At 31.6% G+C, this 13,417-nt stretch overlaps 1 protein-coding gene across 2 annotated transcripts; it reads right to left on the bottom strand.

Moving 5' to 3' along the window:
- Nucleotides 1-2,837: 2,837 nt before the first annotated feature.
- LOC132800656 (chaperone protein dnaJ 15-like) lies at nucleotides 2,838-3,707 on the bottom strand. Of its 2 annotated transcripts, XM_060814859.1 has the most exons (3): nucleotides 3,569-3,674; nucleotides 3,389-3,493; nucleotides 2,838-3,237 (listed from the first exon to the last, which is right to left on the bottom strand). In XM_060814859.1, the coding sequence occupies exons 1-3, from the start codon at nucleotides 3,620-3,622 to the stop codon at nucleotides 3,136-3,138; spliced, it is 261 nt and encodes an 86-aa protein (XP_060670842.1). In that variant the 5' UTR covers nucleotides 3,623-3,674; the 3' UTR covers nucleotides 2,838-3,135. The 2 variants fall into 2 exon arrangements, with proteins under 2 accessions (XP_060670842.1, XP_060670841.1); XM_060814858.1 differs by having other exon boundaries at nucleotides 3,389-3,707.
- Between the last annotated feature and the right edge of the window lie 9,710 nt (nucleotides 3,708-13,417).

Genomic DNA, 13,417 nt, shown 5'->3' with positions numbered 1-13,417 from the left:
AGTAATGAAAAAATACAAATACATTTTTAGTAAATGAGTACATAAAATAAGCCAAACAATTATGTTATTAACGCCTACTGGAATAGCATTTTAAATACAAATACAAATGCATTTTCAGTAAATGAGTAAAGATAAAATAGGAATGCATTTTATGTAAATGAGTACAAATGCTGTTTAAGGGAAAAATGTTGCCATATATGTACACATATTTATATTTATAACACACCCTGTGAAATCTGATAGAAGGTACTAGCTGCTGGATAGAGAAGACAAACGAGTTTTGTAGTTGGTCAATGTTTTCCCTTTCTGACCATGTAAATGTTATTTTTTTAATACAATATTGACTAATTAAATTCTTATGCTTAGGCTAATATATATATATATATATATATATTTATTAATTAAATCGATCCATTGAAAGGTCTAATGCTCTAAATTTGACCTCGATATCATCTTTCTGTGAATTCAAATAAAACATTTTTGATTCATTTTTATAATATTATATTTAATTTTTTGTTCATAGTTTATAACGCCTCCTTTGTTCGTACCAATTCATACTTTTTCCTCACTACTAGTATTGTGATAAGGCTAAGTCATTATTTGATTTTGACTTTATCTATCACCTATACGTAAAATATATTTTAGGAAATTTTTTTCATAAAATCAATTAACAAAATTAATATGAAGTATATTGTATTTATTTTTTGGCTTACTTATTAAGCCATTTATGTTTACTATTGGGAGTCCATGATTTCAAAACATTAAGATGGAAAAAATTTATTATAAATGATAAAAAAAAAATTATGTAAAGAAGTAGCATAAAGCCAAATTATGTATATATATATATATATATGTATATATATCCACATACCAGGTAATCGTTAACTCCGATCTGCAGAAACGTACAATTTAATTACATCCTTTTAAAGTGTAGGGGCTCCACAATGAAGATTTTTAGATGATGCAGGGAGAGTGAACTGAACTGAAGAGATTTTGGGATTTTCTGCAATGTTCGTCAATGCAAAGAAAGAAGGCTGAAAGGTACCTAACCAACAAAAGAGAAAGAGAGAGGAAGACACAGTATACATTTAATGTGGTAGCAGGGACAGAAGTTAATGAGGGTAGATAGAAATGAGGGATGGTCAAAAAAATTGTTTTAATATTATCACCTGTATTCGAGACAGTCAATGAGAAAACTGTTATTTTTACTTTACACTTTCATAGGTATCCATGTATTTAAATAGTTTACAAAAGCCAGACAATTAATTCCCTCCTAACAAGTCTCATTTGGACATACTACCATGGAGCCATTCATGTAAAAGTGATTGATACCATCCATTTAAATTATCATCCTTCTTATTTATTGCTTCTCCACATATCAAATAATATGGAGAATTTAATAATGAAATTGGATCCTTACACATCATATTGACATGAGAATCAAGTACAAAAACTAAAAACAAAATCTGAATTAGCAAGAGGAAATTGTACAAGTGTTTTATGAATAAAAACAAGAGAATATTACACCTCCTAGAGAATATTACAGCTCCTAGATAATATTACAGCTCCTACAAAAGCCTCTGTTGGTATCAATCCCGACTTGACCCAATGTTCCCCATCAGAATTGGAAAGGCTTGAAATTGTCACAGCAATTAAACATCAGCCATGGTAGTCAAGGATCACCTCCTGACAACACGATTAACTGTTGGTTGAACAAATATATGAACCCTGCAGTTAGCAAGTAGCTGTCAATAAGCAAAAAATACTATCTAGTTTGCATGAAAAGAATCATGAGAAGGAAACTCCATATGAATGATAAACTTTCGGGTGTACCATTTTCCAGGGAATCATGAAAAGGAAACTCCATATGAATGATAAACTTTCTATGTACTTTCATGATTTTCTGTAATGTAAGGCAAATTCTCCTTCCCTATATCAGACTTCTTATCTACACAAAAATATATGAACAACATAAAATAAAAGTGAAAAATATAATGAGCATTGCGAAATAAAAACCACCATAGCTGAATATATTACCCTTGGTAGAAATGGAGGTTTCTGTTAACGTATATAATGTGCAACCATGGAGTTTAAACAGTAAATTTCCCTTATGATTCTCATGTTGATAATGAAGTAAATGCAATAACTGACAGTTTGCATTAAACATTAAGGAAAACAAGAATTATACATAACAACAATAACTGATAACAACGAAAACAGTTATATTTAATCACCAACAGCAATTATAGTAATAAAATAAATATAACTACAATTATATTAAAACATAAATAAGCGTGTAAATAAGCAGCATTCAATAATGGAAAACACACAATTACCATCTTTAGAATAACCTCCACAGCACCTTTGCCATCACCAAGAGCTCCATCTATTTCATCAATCACCTAGAGAAAAAGTAGTAACTTGTTTCTTCTGCATACATTCTAGAATAAGAAGGGTAACCATAAAAAATAATGCCAACCAAGCACTTTGGCCTCGACTCAACAGTGACAGAGTTCATCTGCACTACATCAAGAAACTAAACTGTTGTATAAAGTAACCTATAACACAAAACAATACATTGTAATAGCTAGGGAAAAAAAAACCAAAAAAAAAACACAAAGTAACTTTATACAAAATTTCCAATCTTGAAAGAATATAATATTCAGCAGATAAAAATTAATGCAGATCCATGTGAAAAAAAAAACAAAAACGAAAGAAAAAGAAGAAGCATATATATACAAATACATACATCAGGGACCAAACCCATGGATTTCATTTGGGGGGTGGGGGGGGGGGGTGTGGTGTGGAAATTGGAAGCTAGATGAAGAAGCATTCACTTGAAAAGACAAGTTGAGCATCATTTTCACATTCACAGGTAGGTTACTAATTTTAAGTTCTACCCATGTGTGATATTCAAAATCACAATTTCACAGCCACAATTTTATGCTTTGAAAATAAATTAGAGACGCATAGTACTTAGAAATTGAAGGATATAACAGCAGAAAGTTTAACATGACAAGAGTATTACAAAACATTTCTACCAATTGTATATGATCATTGGCAATGTTGACTCCATCTATGCTTCAAAATTTTTAAACAACCATGACAGCTTTCAGAATGCAAAAATCATATGCACTATAAAATGGAAAATGGATTGGAGACACAATAGAAAAGAAGATATGGTACCTGTAGGGCCAAACCATAACCGCCATTCACATCTTGCTCGAAATAAAGTAACTGGAAAACAAAGCAATTAGATTATAAATTTAATGTCACATCAGCAACACAAAAGAAAATGCAGATGAAGAGAGAGAGAGAGAGAGAGAGTTCATAGTCATCAAACATGGTATATAAAAAATTTAAATGCAAAAATATGAAATATACATACCTTAAATTTGCTTTGTGCATTTGAAGTAACTCTTACTACAATACCACACTCGGCTTGTTGCTCATTGATCGTAACACCAAAGAAATGAGCATTTTGCTTATCCACCTGCAACAAAACAAAATCAAGCAAACGGAAAATTCCAGAAAGAATGAAAGTCCATGATAACAAACATGAAAGCACCTTTCCACTAACTGATGACAGAATGGAATGTATCCCTAGTTGGCTGTACTCCATCCAGCATCATATCATCATACATATCTCTCAGCAAGAAATGCCTACCACCACCGTTATTAAAAAAAAAAAAAAAAACAGAACACAACTTTCACAACTTCTCCCAAAAAAAAAAGAAAATCCCAAAACCACTAAAAGAAAATCAAAATTAGAGACACTGCTTGCGTAGTTCCTCCGTCCCAATAACAATCTAAAATGTATTATTTATTGAAAAAAAAAACTATTTCATTATTAGCGAAACAAGTAAGAAAATGTCTGGGGAAAAGCTTAAGAATTTGAAAATGGAGAGGAGAAGATTACCAGTGATTGATTGAATGAGCCTCATGCTTTCCTACTTCGCTGTTGCCTACCTGTTGCTTCTGCTTCTGCTCCTAGGGCTCTCTAAAACCCTGCAGTTTTCTCTCTGAGTTGCCTCTTCACCATCTCCTTCAAAACGCACAGTCTCCACGCTTACAATCCGGCCTATGCGAAAGGAAACAGAGGGCTCCTAATGGTCTGGTTATGGATAAAGAGATGGAGGAGAAAAGTCGAAGAAAGGAAAGAAAAAAACATATAAAAAAAAATATAAGGGTATTTTAGGATTATAAAAGATTGAAGGGGTAGATCAAAAAAGATATGAAGTGAGGGGTCAAAATTCATTAACCTCGGTCCTATGAGGGTATTGGGCCAAATTCCCCTTCATTCTTTTATGGGCAAAAGCCCAACAACTTCATGCAAAAAACATGTCGAATTTCAAAGCCCAACACTTCGTAGCAATGTTACAATGGACTACCCAAAATATGTACTTGTGATGGAACCATACCAATCCTTTTTGCTATTCCAATGACAATTTTGACCCTGGAAGGCCAATCCAGAACCTTAATTGTCACCTTCTGCAGGATGCAACCAATCATGAAGGTTACCATTTGACATGTATTTTTCAACCAGAAACTTTTCATTCTTTTCTATGCAGAAGTCCAACAGGGAGATTAAGTTATCATTTCTCAATCTACTCAAAACTAATAGTTCAGATATGAATTGGCTCTCAAATTGTTCATAGTCGTTATCAACCTCTTAACTGTAAGAAACCATCCATTTTGGAAGTGTTGCCTTGTACATTGTCCTTATCTTTTCCCTTCCAATCACATTATCGATGCTGGAATTGTCTGTTGCCTTGATAAGTTCCTTAAAGCTTATCTTGTTAACCAATTTTTCAAGCCTAGTGATCTGTCAAAAGAAATGAAAATGGTTACCATTAATGCACGAAAATGAAGCTGAAAACAATAGCAGAAAAGACCCATGGTTCTAGGATGTCTTTCCATCATTATGTGAGATTTTCCCGTTGATACTTATATGAAGGACAGAAAAACAAATCTCAACTGTAACAAAGAAAACTTAGCACACATAGGAAAGAGAGGGAAAGCAAACACCTTTGTCCTTCAAAGTCTGCAAATGGTTGCAATATTTATCATCTTTGTTTCTCTTCTTCTTGTTCCCATGCCAGGACGATGATGTTACCTGCATAACTAAACAGCGACATAACCATAGAGACATAATAGAAATATTACTAAATATAAACACAGCTATCACTGAAAATACAAAGCCAGTTACAAACCTAAATTTGTAAGAATCATCCAATTTTTTTTTCATGGTAATGGCAGGGTTCCAAAGGTCCCCTACATAGTTGTGCATTGTTTGCATAGCTCTCAGGCCTAACTTTAGCTGTAATGAAATCAGGAACTTGTCCTGTCAATAGATTGTGAGCAACACCAAATCTTGTTAACCTACAAGGCAAACCAAGTTCCATGCCTACCTTCTGGTTGTGATTTAAGCATAAGAACATTCAAATAACTACAGTTGGATAAGCTACTTGGAATTTCACCAAAAAAATTGTTGTGGGAAAGATCATGGATAGTCACAAAGGGGATCAGCTTAGATAATATTTGATGGAACAGTTCCTGAGATTGCATTATTGGAAAGGCTCGAGGATATTAAGCTACTGCAAAATTGAATTCCCACAGGGAATTTTCCTCTAAACCCCATATTAGAGAGGTTTAAAGCTAGTACCTTGTTTTCACCAAGGTACCACAATCAACCCCAAAAAATTTACAGAGAAAACCTTCTGTTTGGTGGTCGAAGTTCCATGAGGAGGTCAAGCTATTCAAAGGGCCTTCAATGGATTCTTTGGTAGATCTCAAGCAAAGTATATCACTCAAAGTACCATGAATGACACCGAACATACCTAAATATGACCAGATCACTAAGTGAATCAAAATAACAGATACCGCATTGCAGAGCATTTTGTGTGAGACTCCAACTATTGAACTTAGATTGGAATTAAAAAATTAAAAAATTAAAAATAAGTAAATAAATAAATAAAATCAAACCTAGAAGAATGTTAGAGTGGAAATGAAATTGAAAACCATTGGATGATGGATGAACAAGAACCCCAAGAAGAATTTATTGTTTGACCAAGTTTGGCGGTTTACTGATTCAAGATAAATAATAATCAAATCAATTATATGTTGTCTAGTAAAAAATAATAATAATAATAATTTCAATGTGTCATATAAATTAAAACCAGAAAAATGAAATTCAAAATGCTATTATTGATCCAAAAAAAAAAAAAAAAAAGGAAGATATGGATAGTTCCTTTTGGAACATTCAACACGCTTGATTTGGTTGTAAAAGAAAAAGAAATTTTTCTCAGTGATTTTTGTTCTTTTATTTTTTTAATCTTTTTCTAGATTTTTTTATTTATTTATTTTGGTGAATAAACAAGATATCTCATTGGTATGATAGGCATCAGGTCGAAACCCTACGTCATACTAATTGATGGCATAAAACCATTCGAAATATTAACGAAACTTGTCAAAATTTAAACTTCAATTTTCGAACATGTAAATGTAAAAGTGAGTCAATTTTCTTCAATTAAACTACCACCTTTGGTGGTATATAATATGTTTCCTTAAATGAGTGACTAGTTACCTATTTTAATGGTTTATAATCAAGTTTTAGAGATTAAGAATATGTTTCAATAATTTTTTTAAAAAATTAATTAGAAAACCTACATTCTTAAATGTAATCTGCAAAGAGGGGTGTGTGTATGAAGTTTATCTGGCAGTGCAAAAAGAAAGTCGGGAGCTTCAAACAACAACACCATTAGATTGGGCTTCAGTAGAAAAATTAGACATCACAGCAGCCCATCATGAGTGTTAAACCTGCATTATGATATTTTGGAACCTGAAAGTTTTCTATTTTTCATTTTTTTTATTTTTTTTTTCTGTTTTAGAAATTGTGGTAGGAGAAAATTTTTCCCACCCTCGGTGGTATATGATATATTTCCTTAAATAAGTGACTAGTTGTAACACCCCGTCCTAAAGTACGTCGGAATTTTTGCACGTTGATCGAGGTTGACCGTTGACCAAGAGGGTCAAAATTTTGACTTATTGTTTCGGATGGAATTTTGCATTGACCGAGGCACCATTGCAAAGTATGTGTCATCCCGAGTTCGTAGACTAGTAGCACGTTGAAATCAAAGCTACCGTTTGAAAGTTATGAGCAAAACAAGTTGAGGTGCAAACTGTTCAAGGGATGTCAAAGTTGACTTTTTGTTCGTGCAAAGTTGAGCTTTGACTCATACATAGTTGTAAAGTACTCATTGATACAAGTTCATATACTAGAGGCACGTCCAACTTGGACATGTGGTTTGAAAGTTACGAACCTGTGAAGTTTTTCCGAGACAACATTTACTATTCATGAATCTGTATGTGTGTGAACAGTGATGCCACATGCCACAAAAAGTGGACCCACCCATGAGTGCACAGTGACATCCACAGGCATTTTGACTGGCTGAGAAGAGAAGGGAGGAGAGAGAAGGAGAAGGAGGAGAGAGAAAGAGGATAGAGAAAGAGAGAGAAAAAGGGGAAGGACCGGCTAACCACCATTCACTCATTTCCAACCACCAGAACAGTACACATGCTTGACCACCATGACCCACCCATCAAAATCGGCCGGCCAGCCAAAAATCAAGGCCAGATCGCCGGCGACGCACCCGGATCGGGGTGTTTTTCGACGAACAGTTTGTTTCCATCTCCGGCAGATTTCTCCCAAACTAGATCTCCGTTTGCCTCACTGCCAGACTCGTTGAGTCACCCATTCTCCGATCTACCTTCCCACCAAAAATCATGACCATTGGCCACCGTACGTGCCACCGGCAGTGATGGGTTCAGGTGACCACGGTGGCTCGTCGAGAAATTGATTTTCCGGTGAGTTTCCAGTTGCACCGCCCACCTTTCCCCTCTAATTCTGACCCTTTGAATCCAGATCTGAGGTTGGTTTCTTCTAATTCACGGTGGTTTGTGAGAGCCAAGAACCTAAAGACCGAAACCTTCCTAACGAGATTTCTGCCACCTCGGGTCCGATCTCCGGAAGGTAAAGGTCAATCCTTAATCCTTGTGTTGTAAGCTTTGTTTCAATATATTATTTACAAATATTGGTTGTCGTTTGTGTTCGCTCCCCCGGATAGCGGATATTATTTATCCGAATAAAATATTTATTTATTTAATCCTATATAATATTGTTATTCTAGGAGTACGTGTGAGCCGTAGAATTGATCCTATGGAGGATCTTGGCTGGATTGCATGCTCTAGGTAAGTGACCCACCTTCAAAAATTATTTTGGGTGATTAATTATATATTTTGTGTTAATTGATTATTTGGAAAATATGTTTTATGTGTTGGTGATTTAATAAAATTACTCTTTAATTTTATATTGTTAATTTATGAAAATTTTAATGTGTGTTTTGGTGCCAAAAAAATATAGTTGTGAATTTAAAGGAATTGTGGTTTTAATTCTTTTAATTTATTGTTATGTTTATTATTAGATTTATTGTGCATAACTTTATGATTTTAATACTATATGAATTTATGTGATTTAATATTACTTTGGTATGGATTGATTGTATGGATTTGAAGGAAATTATTTATTTTAAATTTATTATATATTGAGGAATTGTGGAATTGAATTATTTATGAAGTTTATGTGGGTTTAAAGGATATGCTTACTTAAATTAATTTTTGAGAATTTGAGAAAGATATAGGTTTAAATTATTATGTTTAAAAATATTCATACATTGGAATATTAAAGATTTGACTTTATGCCATTGGGAAAATTCGTATATTTGAATTGACAAAATTGAGAATTGATGGGTTTGAAATTTATGAAATTTATGCGATGGATTTATGATGATGATTTTAAAAAGAAATGTGAAAAATTTATGCATTTAAATGGATAAAATAAACTCAATAGTATTTTATACAAATATTGATTTTATGATTTATTAGTTTTTAGATGCACCACACACGTACTGGTGTTCTGTATATGTGGATATGATTAGTGCGCACATGGATATGACTAGCGCACAGGTGGGTGTGAGTACCGCGCAAGTGATTTATAGGTTGTCCTGTGGTTGCCATCGGACCGAGGATCGGCAAGTTGATATCGGTCGTAGCCACCCCCTGCCATGGACAGGATGCCTGTTTGCAGTGGTGCGGTGGGATGTCACGCCATCGTATGCAACTTTCTCTTTTTAACCTCCCCCCGGACGGTGCTCAAGACACTAGGTATCGTAGGGCATCATTGGTATATAGTGTGGTGCGTCAAGTATTATTTTTCAGATATAAATTTCAAATTTTAAAGTTTTAAAATAGCATTTAAATTAAATATATTTAATTTGTTTTATCACCTATTTCCAATTAGTATTTTCTAAAATGTATACGTGTCAATGATGCTGAAGGTGCATTTGTTGCATGGCCAAGAGATCTTGTTATCTTTCCATCTGAGGAGGTATTGTTCGATGCAGCTATATATAATAATGAAGTTTAAAATAATTTCTTTTTGTATATAATAATGAAGTTTAAAATAATTTCGTTTTTGTTCTACTTTAAATGTTGTTTGTTGATATTTGTAGGGAAGCTCGAATAGGTCAAATGTTGAGAATGATCAAGATGATAATGTTGATCCCTTAGTCATTACCCCAATGATCCGAGAGTTGCTACGTCGGATCAAGAACGTTAATAGCAATCATTTATGGTTTTTTAATATGAAAAAAGAGATATTTGGGGAAGAACAACAGTTGGGCATAGCGAGGAGCGATATAAACAATTTTTGTTACATGCAAGAATTATCTTCCGAATGCATCTTGGTCTACATAAGGTAACCTAAATTTGGATGTGTTTACAACTAATTCTTCAATTTAATTAATTATAAACACTATAATTACTTGTAATCGGATTATGTAGGCATTTATGTGAGGGATTGACAGGCTCCTTCAAAGGGAATTATTGCTTTGTTCATCCGGATATTAATTCTTCGGTTGGTCATCCAAACCCTCATGAACGGATGATAAATATATTGAGTAGATGGCAAGATGCAAGAAATAATCAACGATGGTTATTTCCCTACCGTGCAAGGTAATATTGTATTAGTTTTAACTGACTTATGTTGTGAAAATATTAATTTCAAAAAACATCATATTAACTAAAATATTTATTGGTGTTTTTAGGAATCATTGGATGCTATGTGTTGTTGATTTATACAAAGCAGTAGCAAGGTTTTTGGATTCTTTGAAGACTCATAAGAATATAATTGATAAGGATCTAAAAACTTTGATCGACGAGTAAGTTAATAACTCTAATTTTTTAAATTAATTGTTCTTATATTGGATATGTACATTTGAAGCTACAATATAATATTATACAATATATATATTTCTATATAATTCCTTCGTTGCATGGAACCAAGGAAAGACATCTGAAAAGAAACTTCGGTGGCAAAATACTAAGGTAATTATTATATATAAACTTAACATTATTAGTAGTTAGTTAATTTAAATACTTGTATATATTCGTATCTGATATTACACATAATTTACTGTTTGCAAATTTAGACATTGATGCAGCCCGGGAGTATAGAATGCGGTTACTATATTATGATGATAATGCGAGATATCATTAGGTGCAAAGTTCCTCCCCGGGACTTAAGAGGAATGGTAAATTATTATTAATTCAATGATTTCATCATATTTCTATTATGTAATAATTAATATTTATGATTATTTGTATATGTATTAACATAAGTTTCTCATGTTCAGTATGAAGGTGTCACTTGGTTACAAGCTGAAAATGTCAATGAATTTAGAGATGAATGGGCAACAGCGATGATCACAAGGATCTCAAACCAATGAATATCTATGCATGGTAGTGAAATAGCTAGCTTTTGTTAATAGCTTTTGTTTGTACATATAAAATATTGTAGATCAATTTGTAAAAATCGCTCATAAGGTAATATTTGTTTTGCATGAACTTTGGTTTTAAACATACCAATTTTACAAAAATTCGAACAATATTAAAAATAATTAAAAGAGTTGAAACACAAAATGGACAAGATGCTTGTGCGTCACCTGATATTGCAAAACAAAAACGAGCACAGTTATGCCACTTAAAAATTTTAAATGATTATTTGAAGTAGAAAATAAAACTGATTGATTAATATTTTTAGAAAATCCAAAAAAAAAAATAAGAGGTGAACAGATGACGCACAATATGCTTAAGCGTCGCCTGATACAAATAATGCAACAAATAAAAATAAAAAACCAAAAACCATCATAGTTATGTGCTTAAATATTTTAACTGGTTATTTTAAGTTGAAAGTAAAACAGATTGATTAATATTTTTAGAAAACCAAAAAAAATAAAATAAAAGGGTAATGGGTGACGCACAATACGCTTATGCGTCGCCTGATACAAATAATGCATAGAAAACAAAAACCAGAATAGTTATGCTTCTTAAATATTTTTACTAGTTATTTGAAGTTGAAAGTAAAATAGATTGATTAATATTTTAAGAAAAACAAAAAAAAAATACAATAAAATAAAAGGGTAACAGGCGATGCTTGTGCGTTGCCCGATACAAATATTTAGTACCAAAAAAAAAAAATCAAGCTATGATGCTGCTTAAATATTTTCACTTGTTATTTAAAGTTGAAAGAAAATCAGATTGATTAATATTTTATGAAAAAGGAAATAAATAAATTTAAGGTGATCAGGCGATGCACAATATGCATATGCGTCGCCTGATACAAATATTTTTGAAAAAAAAAAAAAAACAAAAACAAGCTTTGTGAAGCTGTTTAAATATTTTTTCTTTTTATTTAAAGTTGAAAGAAAACCAATTGATTAATATTTACAAAAAACCAAAAAAAAAAATTAATATGTTAACAGGCGACGCATAGAGTTGGTTATGCGTCGCTTGATATCAATAATGTGGGGACCAAAAAAATAACAATCCAGCTCTGTTATTTTTCTTAAATATTTTCACTAGTTTTTAAAGTTAAAAAAAATCATATTGATTAATATTTTATAAAAAATAAAAATAAATAAATAAAGATAAGGGATTAGGCAACGCACAATATGCCTATGCATCACTGGATACAAATATTTTTGGGAAAAAAAAAAAAACTCTGTGATACTGCTTAAATATTTTCACTTGTTATTTAAAATTGAAAGAAAATCAACTGATTAATATTTACAAAAAACCAAAAAAAAAAATAAATAAGTTAACAAGCGACGCATAATGTTGATTATGCTTCGCCTGATATCAATAATGTGGGTTCCAAAAAAATAAAAACCCAGCTCTATTATTTTTCTTAAATATTTTCACTGGTTTTTAACGTTGAAAGAAAATCAGATTGATTAATATTTTATGAAAAAGAAAAATAAATAAATTGAAGGTGAACAAGCGACGCACAATTTGCATATGCAACGCCTGATACAAATATTTTTGAAATAAAAAACTAAAACAAGCTCTGTGATGCTGCTTAAATATTTTCTCTTTTTATTTAAAGTTGAAAGAAAATCAAATGATTAATATTTACAAAAAACCAAAAAAAAAAATTTACTAAGTTAACAGGTGATGCATAGTGTTGATTATGTGTCGCCTGATATCAATAATACCGAGACCAAAAAAATAAAAATCCAGCTCTGTTATTTTTCTTAAATATTTTCACTGGTTTTTAAAGTTGAAAGAAAATCAGATTGATTAATATTTTATGAAAAAGGAAATAAATAAATATAAGGGCATCAGGCAAACCACAATATGCCTATGCATCCCCTAATACAAATATTTTTAAAAAAAAAAAAAGAAAAAGAAAGCTCTATAATGCTGCTTAAATATTTTTACTGCTTTCTATAGTTGAAAGAAAATCAGATTAATTAATATTTTATGAAAAATAAAATAAATAAATATAAGGACATCAAGCGACCCACAATATGCCTATGCGTCGCCTAATACAAATATTTTTGAAAAAAAAAAAGAAAAAGAAAGCTCTATGATACTGTTTAAATATTTTCACTTGTTATTTAAAGTTGAAAGAAAATCAACTGATTAATATTTACAAAAAACCAAAAAAAAAAATTTCAATAAGTTAACAGGCGACGCATAGAATTTGTTATGTGTCACTTGATATCAATAACGTGGGTTCCAAAAAAATAAAAATTCAGCTCTATTATTTTTCTTAAATATTTTCACTGGTTTTTAAAGTTGAAATAAAATCAGATTGATTAATATTTTATGAAAAAGAAAAATAAATAAATATAAGAGCATCAGGCAACGCACAATATGCCTATGCGTCACCTGATACATATATTTTTGGAAAAAAAAAAAAAACTCTGTGATGCTGCTTAAATATTTTTACTTGTTATTTAAAATTGAAAGAAAATCAACTGATTAATATTTACAAAAAACCAAAAAAAAAATTAAT

The sequence above is a fragment of the Ziziphus jujuba genome, chromosome 2, assembly GCF_031755915.1.
Source record: "Ziziphus jujuba cultivar Dongzao chromosome 2, ASM3175591v1".
Lineage (NCBI taxonomy): Eukaryota > Viridiplantae > Streptophyta > Magnoliopsida > Rosales > Rhamnaceae > Ziziphus > Ziziphus jujuba.
The sequence above is the reverse complement of the archived record's forward strand: the minus strand, read 5'-3'. Positions and strand labels throughout refer to the sequence as shown.